The 20,357-nt window shown below is 36.6% G+C and overlaps 1 protein-coding gene across 3 annotated transcripts in view; it reads left to right on the top strand.

Moving 5' to 3' along the window:
* Positions 1–19,621, top strand: part of EYA4 (eyes absent homolog 4 (Drosophila)) — a 74,528-nt gene extending 54,907 nt beyond the window's left edge. For 2 of the 3 annotated variants that reach the window (XM_006834652.1, XM_006834653.1), the window contains exons 9-15: positions 1,189–1,278; positions 7,910–7,968; positions 8,076–8,236; positions 10,529–10,643; positions 12,890–13,011; positions 15,342–15,442; positions 19,541–19,621. In XM_006834652.1, the coding sequence (XP_006834715.1) occupies positions 1,189–1,278; positions 7,910–7,968; positions 8,076–8,236; positions 10,529–10,643; positions 12,890–13,011; positions 15,342–15,442; positions 19,541–19,621 (729 nt within the window). The remainder of the gene's footprint in view (positions 1–1,188; positions 1,279–7,909; positions 7,969–8,075; positions 8,237–10,528; positions 10,644–12,889; positions 13,012–15,341; positions 15,443–19,540) is intronic. The other variant, XM_006834654.1, reaches the window with a different exon arrangement.
* The last annotated feature ends 736 nt before the right edge of the window (positions 19,622–20,357 follow it).

The raw sequence follows: 20,357 nt of genomic DNA, 5'->3' as shown, positions 1-20,357 counted from the left end.
AACATAAAAATATATAATAATACAATGTAAAATTATAAAATAATTAATATAAAATTACTTCTTTCAAGACATGTTTGTTTGTTCTTACGGTATGCCATGTTTTAGTCAATATTCCACACCAGCACCATAATTCAAATGCAACATTTCTTCCTGGATTATATTTGTTGTTGTTATTTTTAAATGCTGGTGAGTCAATTCCAACTCATAGCAATTCTGTTTAGCATTTCCAAAAAGCAGCTGGTGAGTTCAAACCCATGGCCTGAGTTCAAACTGAGTTTGTGGTCTAGTGCTTGTCGTACAGCACCACGCCCGGATTTTAGTTACTATTTTTATGGTTTTCCTCCATTCTTTCTTCAACTTGAATCAGATGCAGGGTAGACCAAGCTATGTTGTTGCTAAGTGCTGTCGAGTCCATTCTGACTCATAGCAACCTTGTAAAGAGCTTCTGAGGAGGGACTGGTAAGTTTGAACCTCCCAGTTCAAGTTAACCTTGCCATCCAGTGCTTATCCTACAGTGCCATACCAGGGCTGCAGTATATACCGATTCCTATTACCCTGATGATCAAAATGCAATTTAAAATGATTTGGTGAGTTCATTCTCTCCCATCTCTTAATATCCCACCTCAAGAAACTATTCTCTACAAACATTCAAATGACCTACTTTTCTCCATCTCTTATCTCTGATTATTTGTCCTTATTCTTAAAAGGACATCCTTTCCTCTTTCTTGCTTCCTTCATCAGTACTTCATTTAACTACCTTTCCCCAATGTAAACTAGGTCATATGATCAGTCTTGCTTTCTTCTCTTTTCTATCACAAGCATACAACTTCATGTGAAAATGTCTCCTGAGTCATCTTTATATGTATATAAATTTCTGTAAATTTCATAGTTGTGTCTGTACATTTGATATGTTTAAATCTCCCTTTTCGGAAAACTAGACTGTCTTTTGACTCTTAGTTAAAAATTCAAATAGTCTTTCCCTCCCTTCACCAACAATATGCAGTTGTTGTTGGTAAGTGCTATTGAGTTGGTTCCGACTCATAGCGACCCCTTATAGGGTTTCCAAGGAGTGACAGGTGAGTTTGAACCACCAAGCTTGTAGTTCTGATCCTACTGTGCCACTTAAAACTTGTTAATACCTCTGGCTATTGAAATTTTACCTCATTATATGTTACATTTTCTTTTCAGGATCCCCCCATGGCTGTAACCCTTGGACTCAGAATGGAGGAAATGATTTTCAATCTTGCTGATACACATTTATTTTTTAATGACTTAGAGGTAAGTTAAAAAGACAAGAATAGTTATATTTAACACCTAAAACTCCTTGATGGTTTATATATATGCATATAGCCTCAAGAAAACAGAAAGATGGAAATTTAGCTCAAGAGAACTGTAAAGTCAAAGGGAAGAATTGTGTTTATAAAATAAGCAGCAAGCTAAGTTGTACTGATGAATGATGCATATTTACTGGAACATATTTAGAACAACAGTGAAATTTGTTACTTTCCTGTATCTCAGAAGAGAAAGTCTGCTGTGCTATTTCGTTCTTTGTATCCCCTATACACGACTGTTAATTTCAGTGTGTTAATCTCAACCCAGTTGACACCTTTGGAATCAGTATTAACTTTTAAGGTTACCAATCAGCATACCCAATTCATGACAGTGGGAAACAGAACATTACGACGTTAAACGATTCATACTAATGGAGACTCTGTAGGAACAGCACTGGGTTGTGAACCACAAGGTTGGCAGTTCAAACCCACCAGCTTCATCTCAGAAACCTTATACAGGGTCACTGTGAGTCAGAACCGACTCACAGAGCTTAACCAACAACAGCAACAACAATGGCACTTAACAGCAACACCATTCATAGTAATAGCATGAACCATTAAAATCTGAAACCCAATGTTAGTCAACATTATCATTTCTCATATTGCCTCCTTCTGGATAAAAACATGATAGAGCTATTAAATAGCACCTCGGACTTATTTGCATGTATTTCTCTCTTTTGTTCCCCTACTTGTTTTTCCATTTCCAAGCTTAAATGTCTAGAAGACAAATGAGGAAAGGAAAGGAAAAGCAAAAGAAAAAGAAGCAAGGGCCCTAGAGAAATAGTCTCAGAGTAACTGAGGACGCAGTGCAGTGCTTGTAATAGTATGCTATTACATAGTATGCTAATGATCTGAGTTCTCAGTCATTTAGGTGATAGAATTGCTTCGTTAAGAACATTCCTGCTGAAAAAAAAAAAAAAAAAAAGATATCCTTTTTAAAAATAGCATATTTAATTTTTTATTTCATAGTTTCCCAATGGAGTTCTGGTCTGGCCCTGCGGGTTAATCTACTGGACTACAAGGTCATTTTGAACCGCAAAGTTGGCAGTTCAAGCTCACCAGCTGCTCCTTGGAAACCCTATACAGGGTGGCTGTGAGTCTGAACCGACTCAATAGCACTTAATAATAACTGTTTCCCAATGAAATTTATATATTAATTGTATTATGAAGAGGGAGGGAGATTGTTACTACTGAGATTGCAATTTCTACTACATATTTTATGTTAAACTTTCCATCAAAAAGTTTCCAAATTTTTGAAATAAGTCTATTTTATTACATTGTTCTATATAGCTTTATAGCTTTAAGAACCCCCAAGGGCAATTCTTCTTTGTTCTGTAGGGGCACTGAACAAAATTCTGAAGTCAGAATTGACTCAATGGCAGTGGAGATTTTGTTTGCTTGGTTTTTGCAGGAAAGAAAACTTTAGGTCCAAAATCATAGTTATCATACCCAAAGTTACCTTCTAAATAATGTCATAGAAGAGATTTCAACCCATGTCTGCTGGCTCCACACATGATTATGCTCTCACACTTGCTAGAATTAATTGTTGTTGTTTTTAAGTGCTGTCGAGTCGATCCCCACCCATAGCAACCCTGAATACGGTTTCCAAGAAGTGGCTGGTGAGCTTGAACCACCGACCTTGCAGTTCAAATGGCTTTGCAGTCTGGTGCATTAACCCACAACACCACACCAGAACTCTGCTAGGATTAATAGTTAGTAAAAAATAATAAAGCCAAGTGATTGAGTGACTATAAAAATAAGTCTTAAAATTGACAAGGTCTGAAACCCATTTTTAATTCCATGTGAGATATGAGACGGAAATAGGTGTCCAGAATATATGTGCTGAAATCTACTATGTAATTGCATTTTTTTGTTGTTTTCTCTGCAGCAAGTCAGTGCTTTTACTGAATAATGAAATCACTGTCCATTTCAAAGGGATCTTTTTTCTGTAATGAACAGTATGAAACATCACTATTCTTAAGCAAGTTTTCCAGTTTTAGATTATATAAAATAATTATCACCTCTCTAAAACCTGATTTAAAGTAATCCTACTTCTTATGTCTGTCTGGAATAAAGAATGATTTTATATATACATGATAATAGAAAACATATTTTAACCGTGTTTGGAACTTAGATTTTTTTATATATAGGGATAGCTTTTTTTAAGTTAGTTTTTCTGTGGCTGAAGTGAATGATTCTCATTTTCTTGGCACTTTCAAAGCTATAATGAGTAAAATAAGAAGCATGGTATCTTTTTTTCCAGTTTTATAATTTTTATTTCATTTGGTAAGTTTTTAGTATAAAGAAATGGAGCAAATGACCCTTTAGTGATTTTAGTAGCACATTTGAAGCCAGATGGAATAAATTTACCACTCAACTTATAAAAGAACACGAAAGTGAGAAGGTAAAAGTTGCAGCATATGATCTACATTTGAAATGAATATTGCCGTATCATGTTATGGTCAGCTATGGTACTTTCATCATTTTTGTTTTAGATTAGTTATTATATTAAATGTATCTTTAAACATCTCTTGTAGAAATCGTGACTTTAGAAAATATTTGTATTGTCTTTCTATACTCTGATCATATCTTTTTGTTGCTGTATTTTACAATATGATAAAAATTTCATTGAATTCAAACTCTGAAATGTAATTATCCAGCAGCACTGTACTGAATCAATGAAGCACTGACCTCTCGTATGAAAGTTAAGTGTGCTTAACTACACACACACTCCCAGAGGAGTGCCCTGGGAAACGAAAAAATTTAGTAACTTCACCAAGAGAAATAATCACTAAATTTAGTAAAGCCTAAATAATAGCTATAAAGATCTTTCAGTATAGTTACATATCTACCCACCATCCTTCCACATCTGCATTTGAAAGTTACTTTTGTTGTTGTCTTCCAGTGCAGTGGACTTGGTATAGTGACCCTGTATAGGGTTTCTAAGGTGGGTTTGAACCTTACCGTTATCAGTTCAGTGCTTATTTTACAAAGCCACATCACACAATATCTCTTTCAAAAAATCTCTTGCAAAGATCTTTATGAGCCCTGTCACTGAACGTCTTCATGGCTTCATGCGCTGACTGCAAAGTCAATTTGAACCTCAAGGTCCGTGGTTCAAGCTCACCAGGTGCTCCAAGGAAACCCTATATAGGATCACTATGGGTCAGAACTAACTCAAAGGCACTCAACAACAACTCTCTTGTGGAATTTGCGTATTTTGTCAGTGGAATCACAAATAGCTGTTTACTTTCAGTTGTTGTTGTTAAGTGTCTTCAAGTCAATCTGACTCATAATGACCCTGTGTAGAGTTTCTGAGGAGCAGCTGATGGGTTTGAATGATCCATCTTGAGATTCAAACCAACCTTAGGGTTTGAATGATCCATCTTGAGATTCAAACCAACCTTAGGGTTCAGTGCTTATCCTACATCAACATGCCAACACTCCTCCACACAAGATAGTAGTTCCTGTTTATTATATATATATTTTTTCCTTTTAAATTTAATCTGTGTCCTTTTTTAGCCTAAAAACCTAATTTGAGATTTAAATCCTTCAATAGATACTGTGGCATATGTAGCAACAGCTGCTTCTGACATAATTCCTTAAAAAGATACACATTTAAATCCTCATAATAAACCCTTCAGTACATCCTGCCCAACTGCAGAGAAACCAAATGTGCATAGCACTTCCCCAAGACAAGGACCTCTCTGTTTAAATAAAATGTTAGGTCAGTTAGAACAACTTCCAGGAAAGAAGGTGCCAGGGATTAAGGGGTCACAAAAGTGAGCCAAACTTTTGTGAGTTATAACTGATAAATATCAATAACAACTTTGTGACCACCTTAAATACCAATAAGATACAATTAAAGAACGTAAAATTAGTAACAGAATTACCTCAAATGTTTGCATTCTTCTACTAAACATGGTTTCATCAAGTTAAAACATTACAATGTTTTCAGTAACTTAGATTTGGGTTAAAATGATTCTTGCAAAGTTCCTTAGAGTGAAAGCTCTTTGGAGAACAATTACTTACATTTTTCTAAAAATATCCATGATTGAAGATCATGGGACTGTAATCTCCAGGCAGTAGTCCAGAGTAAACAGACATCATTAACGAGGCAGAAATGTAAGGAAAAGTTAGGTTTGGAAAAACCTCAAATATAGCTTCAGATATGGAGCTAACGTTGCAATAAGTTTGATGTACTGTTGTCCACAGGGATAGAAAATACATTTGGAGGAGAACTATGTACAAATGAATCATGTAAATTATGACTAGAAATATCAGAAAAATTGCTTTACAAATTAGGATTGGCTATTAAATACAGAAATTGCTTTTCATTTCTAGGGTAATTAGCAAGAATTCCTCCTCTTCACTCTTGATAGAAATATCTTCTTACAAGCCCTAACTATCCAGGATATCTTTGTTTTATATTGCCATGACACTATGTTAAAAAATGTAAATGATTTGGTAATACTTTTAGAATTACCACCTGCATAGATTTATTCCACTTATTCAACAAATAATTGTTAAAGAGAGCTCTGTGCCAGATTGGACCTTTGTTGTTGTTAAGTGCTGTCGAGTCGATTCCAACTCAAATTTACCCTGTTTAGGGTTTCCAAGGAGAGACTGGTGAGTTTGAATCACCGATCTTGTGGTTCAAACTGACCTTGGGTTTCAGTGCATTATCCTGTACTAAGTGAAGGGATATCCTGGTGGACCAAACAGCATCCTCAGGGAGCTTCTGTTTAGATTAAGTTTTGTGTGTCCTTATCTAGGATTGTAGGTAGAGATTTATTCAAAGTTTCTTAAGCTCTTATATAATATAAGTAAATTGTACGAATGTTGAAAATTTACTCACCTGGATTTTGGTATATTCAGGTTATATACCCAAACTGCATTGATTGGGGTTATCACTGAGTATTATATTTTAAAGGAATCCTGAATACATCCTTACAGTGTGGCGCTAACTAATACTATGGAGACCAGATATTAAATACTTAACTCTTAGATATTTGCAAGTAGTAGCACTATAGGATGAGTACTGAACTGCTAACTGCAAAGTTGATAATTCCAACCTACCATCAGAAGAAAGATGGGGCTTTCTGTTTATTTACAGGCTCAGAAACCCTATATATGGTTGCTATGAATCAGTTGACTAGATGACAGTGGCATTTTGGGAGCTCTGGTAGCGTAGTGGTTACGAATCGGGCTGCGAACCTTAGGGTCAGCGGTTCGAAACTACCAGCCGCTCCGCGGGAGAAAGATGAGGCTTTCTACTCCCGTAAAGATTTACACCCTCGGAAACCCTGTACAGGGTCGCTATGGGTCGGACCCGACTCGATGGCACTTAACAACAACAACAACAACAATGACTATAAATAGTAGGTGACTTTTTTTGGGGGGATCTGGCATTATACTTCGAATGTAAATGATTTTTTAAAACTTGATTATGACTGGTATAAGCACTATGTATATCTGCATGTGTGAGTAGGATTTAACTCATTTGAGGGAGGGGAAAGAGACCTGAAAGGTTAGTATAAGAACTGCCTATTCAAATCCCACCTCCAGATCCTGTCATATTTTTCTGGAACCTTGCAGATTATTTGATGGCATTAGACTTTTAGGACAGAACAAACTGAATCCATACAAAAAAGTTACCATGTGTCTTGATTGAGAGCACTGTAACTTGAAAGCAGGCCACTGGTGTGTGTTCTTAACAAGAAGATAGTTTTCTTCTGAGAGGTTTGTTATTTGTTGTTGTTAAGTGCCATAGAGTCGGTTCTGACCCATAGCGACCCTGTATAGGGTTTCCGAGGAGCAGCTGGTGAGCTTGAACCACCGACCTTGCAGTTCAAAAGGCTTTGCAGTCTGGCGCATTAACGCTCAGCGCCACACCAGGACTCCTAAAGAGGGTAAAACTCCATTATTTCCCTTTTACCTATAAGTATTCTCTTCAGTTTGAAAGCAAAACAAAATGAAAACCTAAAGAAGGACCAAGTCAGACTGTGTGGTTATTATTGTCTTACTGTGTGGATGGGAGAAAACCAGGACTTTAAAATAATACCAGCATGGTTCTTTCCTGGCATTTCTGGCCCAGCTCAAAGCAGGAGTTCATGGAATCTCACAGGACACCCTGATCCGTCAAGCTCCCCGCTGCTGCTCAGCAAAGAATAAATAAGACTAACCACTTGAAGTGCTCATACCAAAACCGTTTTTCTACCTTTTCAGATGAGTTTTGCTTTCATACTTTAGTATGTACAAGAAGAATGCCTCAACAGATAGACAAGTGATTGCAAAAATTCAAAAGTGAATCATTTCAAGATTAACTTTGTACTTTAAATGGATCTAAAGATGCCCCCAGGCCATGTGCTTTCAGGGTTACTTTATATAGCACTCACTGGATTTGATTTGAGGGAGGAAAGGTACCATTTTACAGCGAGCAGAAAACAGAAGAGGCATGGAGGGCTGGATGGTCGAATGCTGCCATCTTCTGGCCATCACTGGGTCAGTTGAAGATGGTAAAGTGTGCTAAGGCACAGCACTGGAAAGGCAAATAACTTAGCCCATATTTTTTACAGGAGTGTGATCAAGTTCATATAGATGATGTTTCCTCCGATGACAATGGGCAGGACTTAAGGTAAGCCATGCCTTTCAGTAGACTGTTTCCTACAGAAATTCAATGATGGAGTTTTGCACCTGTAATTATTTCTTTTATTTCTTTTTAATGTATTTTGGGTGTTGCAGTACCTACAGCTTTGCAACTGATGGCTTCCATGCAGCTGCAAGTAGTGCAAACCTTTGTTTGCCAACAGGTGTAAGAGGAGGGGTTGACTGGATGAGGAAGTTGGCTTTTCGTTACAGAAGAGTAAAAGAATTATATAACACCTACAAGAACAATGTTGGAGGTAGGTGTGCTTGTTAACTCTCATCAAGAGGCTGTAAGAAGTGGGAGAATTCAAACTGTAGTGAGAAGCTATTCTACTGTCAAGTCAGTTGCCAGAGCACATGCTGAACTACATTGGTCTGTGGTTTTAAGTTTCTTAAAATTGATGGGAGAGTCCTGGTGTGGCAGTGTAGGATTAGCACAAGACCACAAGGTCGGTTTGAACCACAAGGTCTGCTCAAACTCCAGCTCATAGCCGCTCCTCTGAAACATTAACAACAACAACCGAATGATGGGAGGAAATAAAATGTTAACAAAGTAAACAAGCAACTTTCCCAAATAAATTGGCAAGGTTTTGTGAAATTTTGTGTGCCCAGATGTACAGACAAAACAGACAGTAGGAAATTGGTTTGCCATTGTCTAACTGGTGTGTGAAACATTATCCATGAAATTCAAACCGAGGAATGGACTGAATCAATGAAAAAAAAAGACCCGTTTAAGAGGAGAGACTCCATTGTGAACGATATTAGCAATAATTTAGCATCCTATCAGAAATGAATATAAAGAGTTGTTGATGTCGTTTTAAAGACTTTCTGAAAACCTTTTTAATTATCCTTTTAAAAATTGCATTTATCTAATAGTATATCTTTCCCATGTAGAGTGTTGATTATAAGTATGCTACTGTTGTTGCTACGTATCATCAAGTCAGTTCCTACTCATAGTGCCCCTGTACATGCTTTCCAAGGAGCTAGAAGCTGTTGCGTTTGAACTACCAACCTTGCACCTAACAGTGCAGAGCTTTTCCTAGAGCACCACACCAGGACTCCAACTGCAATAGATTGAAAAGTTCCAATGCTCTCTAGGTTGTAGCTAGACTATTTTATTCTTATCCATATATATTACAGGTGGCATCAAAACTGATTCTGTATATTTCTTGATAGAAAAAAACTTATGATCTCTGTTATTAAGATCAGTTTGAGGTCTAAAAATTCCATAAGATTCTTCTTCCAGATTTTTAAGTTTGTTTCTCTTTAAAAAAAGGAAAAAATGAAGAATGAATATGGAGCATAAACCAGAATCCAAAGCTGAGTGATAGAGTTAAATATGCCTGTGTATACTATACATGTTGTTGTTACTGAATGCCGTCAAGTAGATCCCAACCCATAACAACCTTGTATAGGGTTTCCAAGGAGCGCCTGGTGAGCTTGAAGCTCTGACCTTGCAGTTCTAATGGCTTTGCAGTCTGGCACAATAACCCACAGTGCCACACCAATTCAACAGCACTTAACAACAACTAACCCAAAGGATTTCTCTGTATAAAGATTATATGTAGTTGTTGTTAGGTGCCATTGAGTTGGTACTGTCTTATAGTGATCTTATACACAGCACAGCCCCAAAAATCTTGTGGGGCAGTTCTGCTTTGTAACGTCTGTATTTGCCGCGAATCAGAATTGAATCTGTGGTAGCAAGTTTGTTTTTTTTAGTTTTTATCTTGTCATAAAAGTGAGATCTAGATTATTTTAAATTTTAAAAAACTAGCATGCCTACTTCTTTTCTTGGAGTCCTGGTGTGGTGGTGTAGGATAAGCACTCTGCTGCTACCTGCAAGGACAGCGGTTCAAACCCACCAGCCACTCCTCAGAAACTTTATACAGGGTCACTATGAGTACGAACTGACTAAGTGGCACTTAAAAATGACAACAACAATAACAACAACACAACAACAACTTATGTTTTTTTTTTTATCATAACAACCTTGTCTATAACTGTATCATACACTTCAGGATTATAGATACAATAATTTATCTTCTTTTTTACAAAATAAAGTATTTGTGATAGTGTTTACACTGGTATTAGAAATCTTTTCTTAGCTATGTACAATAATATCCTCATTACTATTCCAAAATGGAAATCATTGTAATTAATAAGATGCTAAATATTTTCAGGCAACTAAATTGAGCTTTGGCTTCCTAGATCTTAGAAACTCCATTTCTCCTCTTAGCCTTTTGTATCACAATTTCTTGGGGGGAAGCTCTCCATCATGTCTGATGGTTTTTCACTGTTACTATTACCAGTTTTTAGGCCAAAACCAGACACCTAGAATTATTCAGTAAGTATCTGTTGAGTAAATAAATGAATGGTAATCAAATATCAAATAATGAATCAATACTCGTATATATCAGTGTCTCTCTCCATTTCTGATATAGATTGGAATAAAAATTATTTATACTAGACATAAGAAAGGCCAAACTGAGTATTCCTGCGGGAGGTGAAAAAGGCTGTCTCTGAACTCGGCTGTGTTTCTGATGTTGCAGGACTCCTTGGCCCTGCCAAGAGAGATGCATGGCTACAGCTAAGGGCAGAGATTGAAGGACTAACGGACTCCTGGCTGACAAACGCACTTAAGTCTTTATCAATTATTAGTACAAGGTAAGTGGCATTGTTGTACTTTCTATATTTGTTGTATTAAAGATCAAGTTCTAATAGCACATCATATATAAATTTACCTTCTTTTGAGATGTTTTTTATTTCTAGACTATTTTAGAGTTTGAAGAGACTTAACACTTTACTGACTCCAGTGATAACTTTCAACCTCAATATGTTTATTTGTGCACGTATGTGTGTATGTATTAGGGAAAGGGTTGCTGTATCTCAGAATAACAAGGGGATTCCATCTCTCCACCATTATCTCTTCATAGCTACTTATAATCCCCAAAGAAAGGGCAAGTCACTTTTAATGAAACATGAAAGAGAGCATTCTGTTGGTGGTGAAGTACAGGGGTTGATGACGGAAAAACAAAGTACTGCCATGTTATGCAATAAATGCATGTTATAGGCCTTTTAGGTTATCATTTGTTGTTGTTCTGTATTGCCGAGTCAGTTCAGGCACATAATGACCCTGTATAAGATTTCTGAGGAGCAGCTGGTGAGCTTGAACCACCAACCTTGTAGACTTTGCAATCCAGCACATTAACACACAGTGCCACACCAGAACTTCTTTAAGTGATAGTGGGAAGTATGGTTGGTTGGTTGTGTGCTATGGAGTTAGTTCCAACTCATAACGAACCTGCATAGGGTTTCCGAGGCTGTAAATCTTTATGGAAACAGAAAGCCTCATCTTTCTCCCATGGAACAGCTGGTTTCGAACTGCTGACCTTGAGGTTAGCAGCCTGACTCGTAACCAATTCACTACCAGAGCACCTTTTAGCTTATAAATTACTTCCTATTAAGGAACTCTGCTAATGTAAATTCTGGGCATCACATTCAAACAGGGGCAATGACAAAGCTGATGGCATCCAGTGTCCAGCTAAGTGAACAGAGTGGTTTTTAGAATATGGAAACCACATTAAAGAAATAGTTGAAGGGAGGAACCAGGGATTTTAATTGGAAGATAAGTCAGATATGGAACAAGATGACCAATTACTTCCTAGAATTTCTACTGTTTGAGTAGTTAAACTAAACAAAATTAAATTTCTCATTATATCGGTAAATGAGAGAATTTGGTTGAATTAGTAGAAATCCTAGGAAGGGATATTTTTAGTTCCATGTAAAGAAGAATTGTGTGAAAATAAGACTACTGTATTGTGATTTTTGTAACTAATGACCTGGGAACTAATGACCAGACCACCTGGGACCTAAAAACTCTTGAGCCCCTGAAATTGTGGACAGAATGTTTCAGAAATGCATTTCTCTGAAGAGGTCTGCACCTTTCATTATTTCCGAAACATATTACTCAGATTGTTAAAAAACAAAGGTTTATGTGTGATGACATCGAAGGTTTAAACAGATAACCTTAACATATCATCTAGAAGGGTATGTAATTTTAAGAAATAAATAAAAGTATAACAAGGAAGGAGAAACAGAAGTCAATACATATTAAAGACTTAATGGTCACACAAATTGCTAAGCTATTTATTTACACATGTTACTTTGTTGGTAGTTTCACACAATCCCTGAAAAGTCAGAATAACCAGATGCATACACAATGCAATGTGGAATTATGTATTAAAGTGTTTACACAAGTGTATGACCTTTGACCGTAATTCCTCTTTTATGAATAGAGTCTGAGTATGTAATCAGATTTGTAGGAAAAAGTTACATATAAAGCAGAGTTATTTATAATATTGAAAAATCAAGGACAATGGAAGCATGTAAACTTAAATTCAAAACATTAAGGTACATCCACATGGTGGAGTAGTTTGCACACATTATGTCTTATTGGGGAGGGGGATAATAGGCGATGTGATATAAATTAATAGTTTCATGATATGAATAAATGAAACAAGTAGAATGGAAAAGTTATGTTCCCAGTTGGGGGAATATATAGACATATATCTATATCTACATATATATCTATATCTATATACATACACACACATAGACAGAGACATTGAAAGTAAATTTACAGAAGGAGGAGAACAGTTATCTCTAGATGGCTGGAAAATGTTCTTTTTCTTGTTTATGTTTATCTGTAGTTTACAAACTTTATATTATAAATATTGACTTCATTTCTATTAAAAAAAAAGAAACAATGTAACTTAAAATATCATTGTGTAAATACTGAAACTGGATTTTAAAATCACATCTCTAAGCAGTGCCAATTATCAATCTAATCTAACCTACTAGAACTTAATTTATTGTTAGAAAGCAAATCTAGTATTTCCTCTCTATTTTAGGAGTAACTGTGTAAATGTCTTGGTAACGACAACTCAACTGATCCCAGCACTTGCGAAGGTTCTGCTCTATAGTTTAGGAGGGGCTTTCCCCATTGAGAATATTTACAGTGCAACCAAAATAGGTAAGGAAATGATTGCAAAAGCTGTATTTAGGGAAGTTTTTTGAGTGTGTATGTCTGCATGATCTTTTTTTTTTTTTTTTTTAATCAAATTTGCTCTTCAACTCTCAAGCAACTTTGGAGAGATATTAAATAATAATGAACCTTGTAACTTACTGTGCATGTGTCAAATTAATGACATTTTGGCTACCAAAATTCTGATCTCAATGCCTGGAGAGTGCTAACTCTATTTCATAGAGTCATAAGGCATATATTATCTAGATAATATACCTTATCTCTAGCCATAGTGTTAAATATTTTTGTATATGTAGTATTGCATTCTTATATATGCAACAATCTAGATTTAAGATAAAATTACTATTTAGCATTACAGGGAAGGTCATATGATTTGAACTTTTTACTCAGGGAGGAAAAAAAAGGGTTTTATAAATCAGAAAGTGTCACTGGAATTTTCATACCTCAGGAGTGGCTAGGAATCCACATTGTTAAAAATGTGTAATGACATTCAAACAGTGACAGCCTTACTCTTTAAGTAATGTCTTTACAGCCATCTTTGACTTAAGTGCATTTCATAATCTAAGACTTCTAATAAACTTTCAAAAACCAAGTCTCATCAACTCTGGCCATCTTGAAAGAGTTCAAAGAAAACAGCTTTGTATCCCACTATCTGTCAAGGGCATGCCTGGGGAAATGAATGAGCTGTGTAATGTGCACTGAAGGTCAGCAAAGTTTGGCTTTGACTTCTTAACAAGAGTAGTCCAAAATCCTAAAATCCCCACCAAAAATAACCTGCCCTGGTCCTTGAAAAGGCCTAATATTGGCACTGGCAAAACAAGCCCCCAGTTGCAGCTGTTTTAGGAGGACAGTTAGAGAGAGTCAAACATTCATGAAATAAATTCCACATTATCACAAATACTACAGTTAAGACCCTAGATGCCCTTCCCATGAGTTTTTTTTTTTTTGCATGGACATAGGTATTTAAGGTAACAGAACTGATATTCAGGAAAATCTGATTTTTGCCTTTTGACAAATCAAATAATTTATTCCAGTATAAGTGTTTTTTTGAATATGGATGATAATCTTTTTTCATTGGCCAGTTGGTTCCTTTATAGTGTGGGAGAAGATCATTTTTATTTTTCCCTTTAAGCTAGTATTTTTTGGAGTTCGGAACAATCAGATTAAGAAAAAATGCAAAAGTAGCTATGACTGCATGAATGTTCTGGGAATGAAGTTAAGAAACTGCTTAAAAGTCCATGTAGAAAGTCCATCGTGGCATTGCTGCCATGCAACCAAAGGGTGGTGCACTGGTGTTCTCTGTGCAATCTCTGTGCAACCAGAGGATAGTACACTAGTGTTCTCTGTGCTGTGGTCCAATCAGAGGCTAGTGCACTAGTGTTCTCTGGGCTGTGGTCCAATCAGAGGGGTAGCACACTAGTGTTTTCTCTGCTGTGGTCTAATCAGAGGGTAGTACACTTGTGTTATTCGTGCTGTGGTCCAATAGGACACCGCACCATCCAGAGTACCATTACTCTGAGGAGAGTAGCTTCTAGCCACTTGAAGAAAAGAGTTGTTCATCTGGGTCATTCTACTCTTAGCCATTCCTTCTTCCTTATAGATGAGCCTTCAGTTTTTCACAAACTTATGTTCAGCTGCTTTGTTTAAAATAAACTAGGTAAAATAGATATATTGCATTAAATAGACAAATGCTATTTAAATGTATTGTTGTTGTTGTTAAGTGCCGTCGAGTCGGTTCTGACTCATAGCGACCCTGTACAGGGTTTCCGAGGCTGTAAATCTTTACGGGAGCAGAAAGCTTCATCTTTCTCCTGTGGAGCAGCTGGTAGTTTCGAACTGCTGACCTTAAGGTTCACAGCCCTATTCGTAACCCCTACACTACCAGAATGTATAGCTGCTTTTAAAATTGTTCAGATATTCTTTTGGTGGAATAAGCATACTAACATTTTCTCTGGGTCAAATGCTTAACCCAACTGACTTTTCTGAAGCATAAAACATGCATGCTTAATAATCAGTCCTATGTAATAACAATGTGATTTGAACATGTTTGTTGATTTCATAAACCCAGAAGTTGCAAGCTAGTACAAATGATGTTCAAGAGAAATTAACTTAACACTTTATAAATCTTTAGGTTACTGAATACAATGGCTGGAAGAATAAGCAGTGCATTGTTTTTCAGGCAAGGAAAGCTGTTTTGAGCGTATAGTTTCCAGATTTGGCACTAACATAACTTATGTTGTGATTGGAGATGGCCGAGATGAGGAGCATGCCGCTAACCAGGTAACTTCACTCTGAACTGTATCTCATTTATCTTCCAGGAAAAGAAAGTTGCTTTGAACGAATAATGCAAAGGTTTGGCAGAAAAGTAGTATATGTTGTAATTGGGGATGGTGTAGAAGAAGAACAGGCAGCAAAAAAGGTAACCTGTCTCAAATAATATTGGTGTGATACTTCTAATGCAAGCCGTTTTGTTTGCATTCCTATAGCTTGGCCCAGTGGCAGCTTGACAAATGATTTAAAGTGATAGATGCAAAGCAATGAGAGCATGAGAAGGTTGATACTTATATTCAAATAAACCATTTGGAGTCTAGCATTATTAATTTTTTTGCCTGAAACCTGATAGGAAATGCAAGAAAATTTACTTGCATTTTGTGTGTGTGTTAGGATATGTGTGTATAGATATGTAGCATTCAGATGTCGGTGACCCATACTTGACGGTCACCTGTGCAAGGCCCAGTTCTTACCACCCTTCATCCACATCCATTTTCTCTTATTACACAGACTGGGGACTGCATAAAAGTAAGTATTAATTAATATAGAATAAGAGTAGATTTAATAGCTGAAATAAAAATCATCGTCAAAGAATTTAAGAAAACATCATTGGAATAGGATGTATTGTTCAGACTAGTGTGTGCTAACTTGTCCTAGAGACATAGGGGCAGTGTTCCTCGCCTCGTCTAGAAGAGTGGTTTCTGTTTTAGTGAGCCATCAGTACTTGATTGAAGGCAAGCAGATGGTCTTGAACACATTGGAAAGATCTCATAGGCCCTAGGTATTTAAATAAGGCTTTTCATCTGGCCCATATTTCTGAATAAGAAACCAAGGCAATTAAAAACCATTAAATGGTTGGCTCAAGATCAAAGGAAGAATGATGTCAGGATTGACCCCAGACACCAAACTATCAGTCAACACAACACTGAGCTGTATCACTTCCTTTGGTGAATAACAGCAAAACATTGTGCAGCCAAGATAAAAGCCACAGAATTCATCAGACAAAACAAAATAATAATTAACTTTCCTAACAATGACCTATCAGCCCAGAATATTTTACTTAGAAAGATATTTATCTCTATTCACCTTAGGAAATTTCAAATCATCATCTAATAAATCTTCACACTTGCATGTGCCAGAGTGTTTACCTGATTTCTGTTTTCCAAAAAGTATCCGGATAAACTATTTTCTGCAGAAGTTTATAGACAAAATGGAAAGAGAAAAGAAATGATTTATGTTTCTAGTCGATTTGAATCAAGCAAAACTGCAAAACAGGAACATTTCCACTAACAGTATTGGCAGCCATACTTGAAATCCCCTATCCTTTTTCCTAACATCAAGAGAGCTGATTCAGTGGCTGCGCCCACAGAGTACTTCAGTCTTAATTAGCAATGTCACTGACCTAGGACAGCACACTAGACCCAAGGATGTTCTGTATGAAGTCAGGGCTGCAGCCTCAAGGAATACAATTTTCATTGCTGACTACTATTTGAAATGCTTCCAGACACACACCATTGAAGTCTCTTCTGGAGTTTGTCAATGTCCTGCATCCAAATTATTTTGATTTTTCACATTGGCACCATAATTATGCACAACAAATAACAGTAAATGATGCCGCCACTGCAGGAAACCATTGACGTGTCTTTAGCTTATGCAAAATTCACATGTATCTAGGTCAAGGGTAATAAACGTAAATTTTCCAAACCAGAACCAAATATGCCTTTGAAAATTAAAACTTAGAAAGTCTACCCCAATTATTCATATTGTGAAAGGCAGACATAGTGCACACCAATTGTTAGACCTGCCACACACGTCAAACTTCAGGAGAGAAAGGTGTGATTCCACATGAGGGAAAACTTCAGTTAGAATGCTATTTCCAAATGGTTGTTTATGTACATACAGTTTTGGTGATGGTGAAGGCTTATGATTTTTTTTTTTTTTTGAAACATAGGTGGTTGGTTTCTCTAGTACGCAGAATGCATGCTTTTCTTTGATGTAGTTATAATTGCATGTGCAGAGAAATTAAGTCCGACTTAGTTATTTCAAATAGATCTGAGCTGAATGAAAAACAACAACAAAAAAAATGTTATTTCTAGGTGGACCTCTGTGCTTTAATTTGACCTAAAAACATACATAGTTTTAGAAATTTTAGAAGACATGTTCAAGTTTAGGGATAATAATGTACCACATCTCTCCTATAGAAATGTGAGCTACCTATGTCATTTTAAAACTTTATATAACCTACATAAAAAAGTAAAAAGAGACAAGTAGAATGCATTTTAAAAATAATATGATCTAATTAACAATATATCCAAAATATTATTGTCTCAACATCAGACAATTCTTGATTGCTATTTATTGTGTTTTTCTATACTCAGTATCTTTAAATTCAGTATATTTTACACTGAAATAGCTACATTTCAGATCTCAAAAGCCACATATGCTTAATGGTTACCATACTGGACAGAATTTTATAGTAGTAATGATGAAGGTCCTGGTGTGGTGCTGTGGGTTAATGCGTCAGACTGCAGTCATTTGAACTGCAAAGTCAGTGTGGTTCAAGCTCACCAGCTGCTCCTTGGAAACTCTATACCGGGTCGCTGTGGGTTGGAATCGACTCAATGACACTTAACAACAAATAATTAAAATAATGCATAATGAAGTATCTTTTTCTTTACGTGTGTGTATACATGTATATATTATAAATATCTAATAATTCACACACACAGATATATATATAATGTTGTTGTCATTGTTATTAAGTGCCATCAAGTCGATTCTGACCCATAGCGACCCTGTGTAGGGTTTCCAAGGAGCAGCTGGTGAGCTTGAACCACCAACCTTGCAGTTCCAATGACTTTGCAGTCTGAGTCATTAACCCACTCTGCCACACCAGGACTCTCTCTCTCTCTCTCTGTCTCTATGGTGGTTCAAGCCCCCCAGCCACTCTGTGGGAGAAATGTGAGGCTTTCTGCTCCTCAAAGATTTACTGCATCAGAAACCCTAGACAGGGTTACTAAGATTCAGAACTGACTCAATGACAATATAATACATATTTTAGAATTTGTTACCAGTCCAGACTTGGAAATAAAGTCTTTACTTTTGTCCATTGCTGTAGCCCAATGTTCCTCTTTTTCATTATTAACTCCCAAAGGAGTCGTTTTAGAGTATTTTTCCCTAATCATTCCCCTCAGTGAAATTTTAATACCACATATATTCTGTTTTGTAGAGTCCCCTGGTAAGAGACACAGTTAATGTGCTTGGCTGCTAACCAGAAGGTTGGAGGTTGGAATCTACCTATAGGTATCTTGAACAAAAGTCTTAACAGTCTCCTTCTGCCAAGTAAATCACCCATTGAAAATACTGTAGAGTACAGTTCTGCTGGAATACCACACTGGGATTTCCATGAGGCTTAATGCACTCTGCATGTTCTCTGACACACATGGGGGTCACCAGGGGTCAGAATCACCTCAATGGTAGCTGCTATATAGCAGTATATTTGTATGCCTTTGATGGATCACATTGTAATGTGTAAGGTTTTTTCATACCCCAAAACTTCATTTTAGCCTTCTTGGGAGTGATATCGCCCCTATGGAGAATGCATGCTAGAGAACCTTCCCTCAACCTAAAGCCAGTGAAGCAACTCAGGTCAACTTGACCAGCTTAATTTCTTTGTAACTCCAATCAGATAAGAAAATGGATTAGCCCACATTTTTTTTCTACCATACATTGACTAGCTTCAAATTTTTCTTTTTTGCATAGAAAGAAATGCACCTTGTTTTCCTCTCAAGTAGACACAAGACTTGGGCATAGGGAGTGTATGACTTTGATTTTATTTTCACATGAACGGTGTACCTTTAAGGGTAATGTAGTGATTAAAACTTACTTTCTATCAACCAAGAAGGATTTTGATACGCACCTTGCTTTTCCAGATGTTGGTGTTGGCATGTCACTTTCCAGAATAAATATAAGCTAAGGAATTTAATAAATATAAATTAAGAAATTTCAGCATTTTAAAAAATCATCATTCAAATCCAGTTCAGATCTATTTCTCCCTAATTTTGACAATGCTCTATTGATGCTTCCAAGCTTTCAGGTATCAACATGGCTCCGTTAAACTCCTGCCTGTGAACTTGAGTGGACTACACATCATTGTGTGTACTGCTGCTTTGTTGAGACAATAGTTATGATCTCTCTTCATCCCTTCCTCTTGTCTCTCCCTTTTCTCCCTCTCTTACCCACACAGCACAATATGCCCTTTTGGAGGATATCAAGTCACTCAGACCTCTTGGCTCTACATCAAGCACTGGAATTAGAATATTTGTAACTGTGTTCTCCAGGTGGAGAGCCATTTTTATATTCAAGTACACTGAATTTTTATATGTGATTCAATGCCTCTGGCTTTACACATATAAATTGTCTTAAAGGATAAAATTATTTGGAACGAGAATTCCAGAATGAAGATTGCTGAGTGGAGTTGAAATTCAGTGCTACCGAAAGGAAGCTCTATGGTCTTACATTGACAATACTCTAATGGTTTCAAACAAACAAACAAACAAAATCTATGGAGGTTGCTGGTACACACCGAATGAGTCCTAACTGGAATTAACAGCTTTGTCAAAGAACTCTTACCTTGAAAAAGTACCAGTCCCCAGTCTTTGTCTGACCAGGTGGTGTTCAACAACATTCCTCACCATGGGATCTCTTCTCAGCTCTGAGGTTTGAATCTGACTTTAGCCTACCTAACCCAGAAAATCTGAATTGGAATGCACTCAGACTGTATTAAGGACAGTCCTGTCTAGACCTGTAATTTGTGTAAATTATTGATGAAAATAATTTACTGTGACTTTATTAGCAGCTGACTCTGAAAATGGATGCAATTTTTTTCTTTCATTTGTGGGGTAAGGATGAGGGAGGGAGAATGGGAAGATAATAATGTTTCTTTCTTTCTTTTTTTTCTTTTTTTTTAAGTTTGGCAAACAGAATGTTCATACTGAAGTGCTGTGCCTTAAATACAGACAGCGTTTGTGTGTTACAATGTAACTTTGGTTAAAATCTCTGTA

Source organism: Chrysochloris asiatica, unplaced genomic scaffold (genome assembly GCF_000296735.1).
Source record: "Chrysochloris asiatica unplaced genomic scaffold, ChrAsi1.0 scaffold00013, whole genome shotgun sequence".
Taxonomy (NCBI): domain Eukaryota; kingdom Metazoa; phylum Chordata; class Mammalia; order Afrosoricida; family Chrysochloridae; genus Chrysochloris; species Chrysochloris asiatica.
Note: the sequence above shows the minus strand (reverse complement) of the source record. Positions and strands in the feature narration are given on the sequence as shown.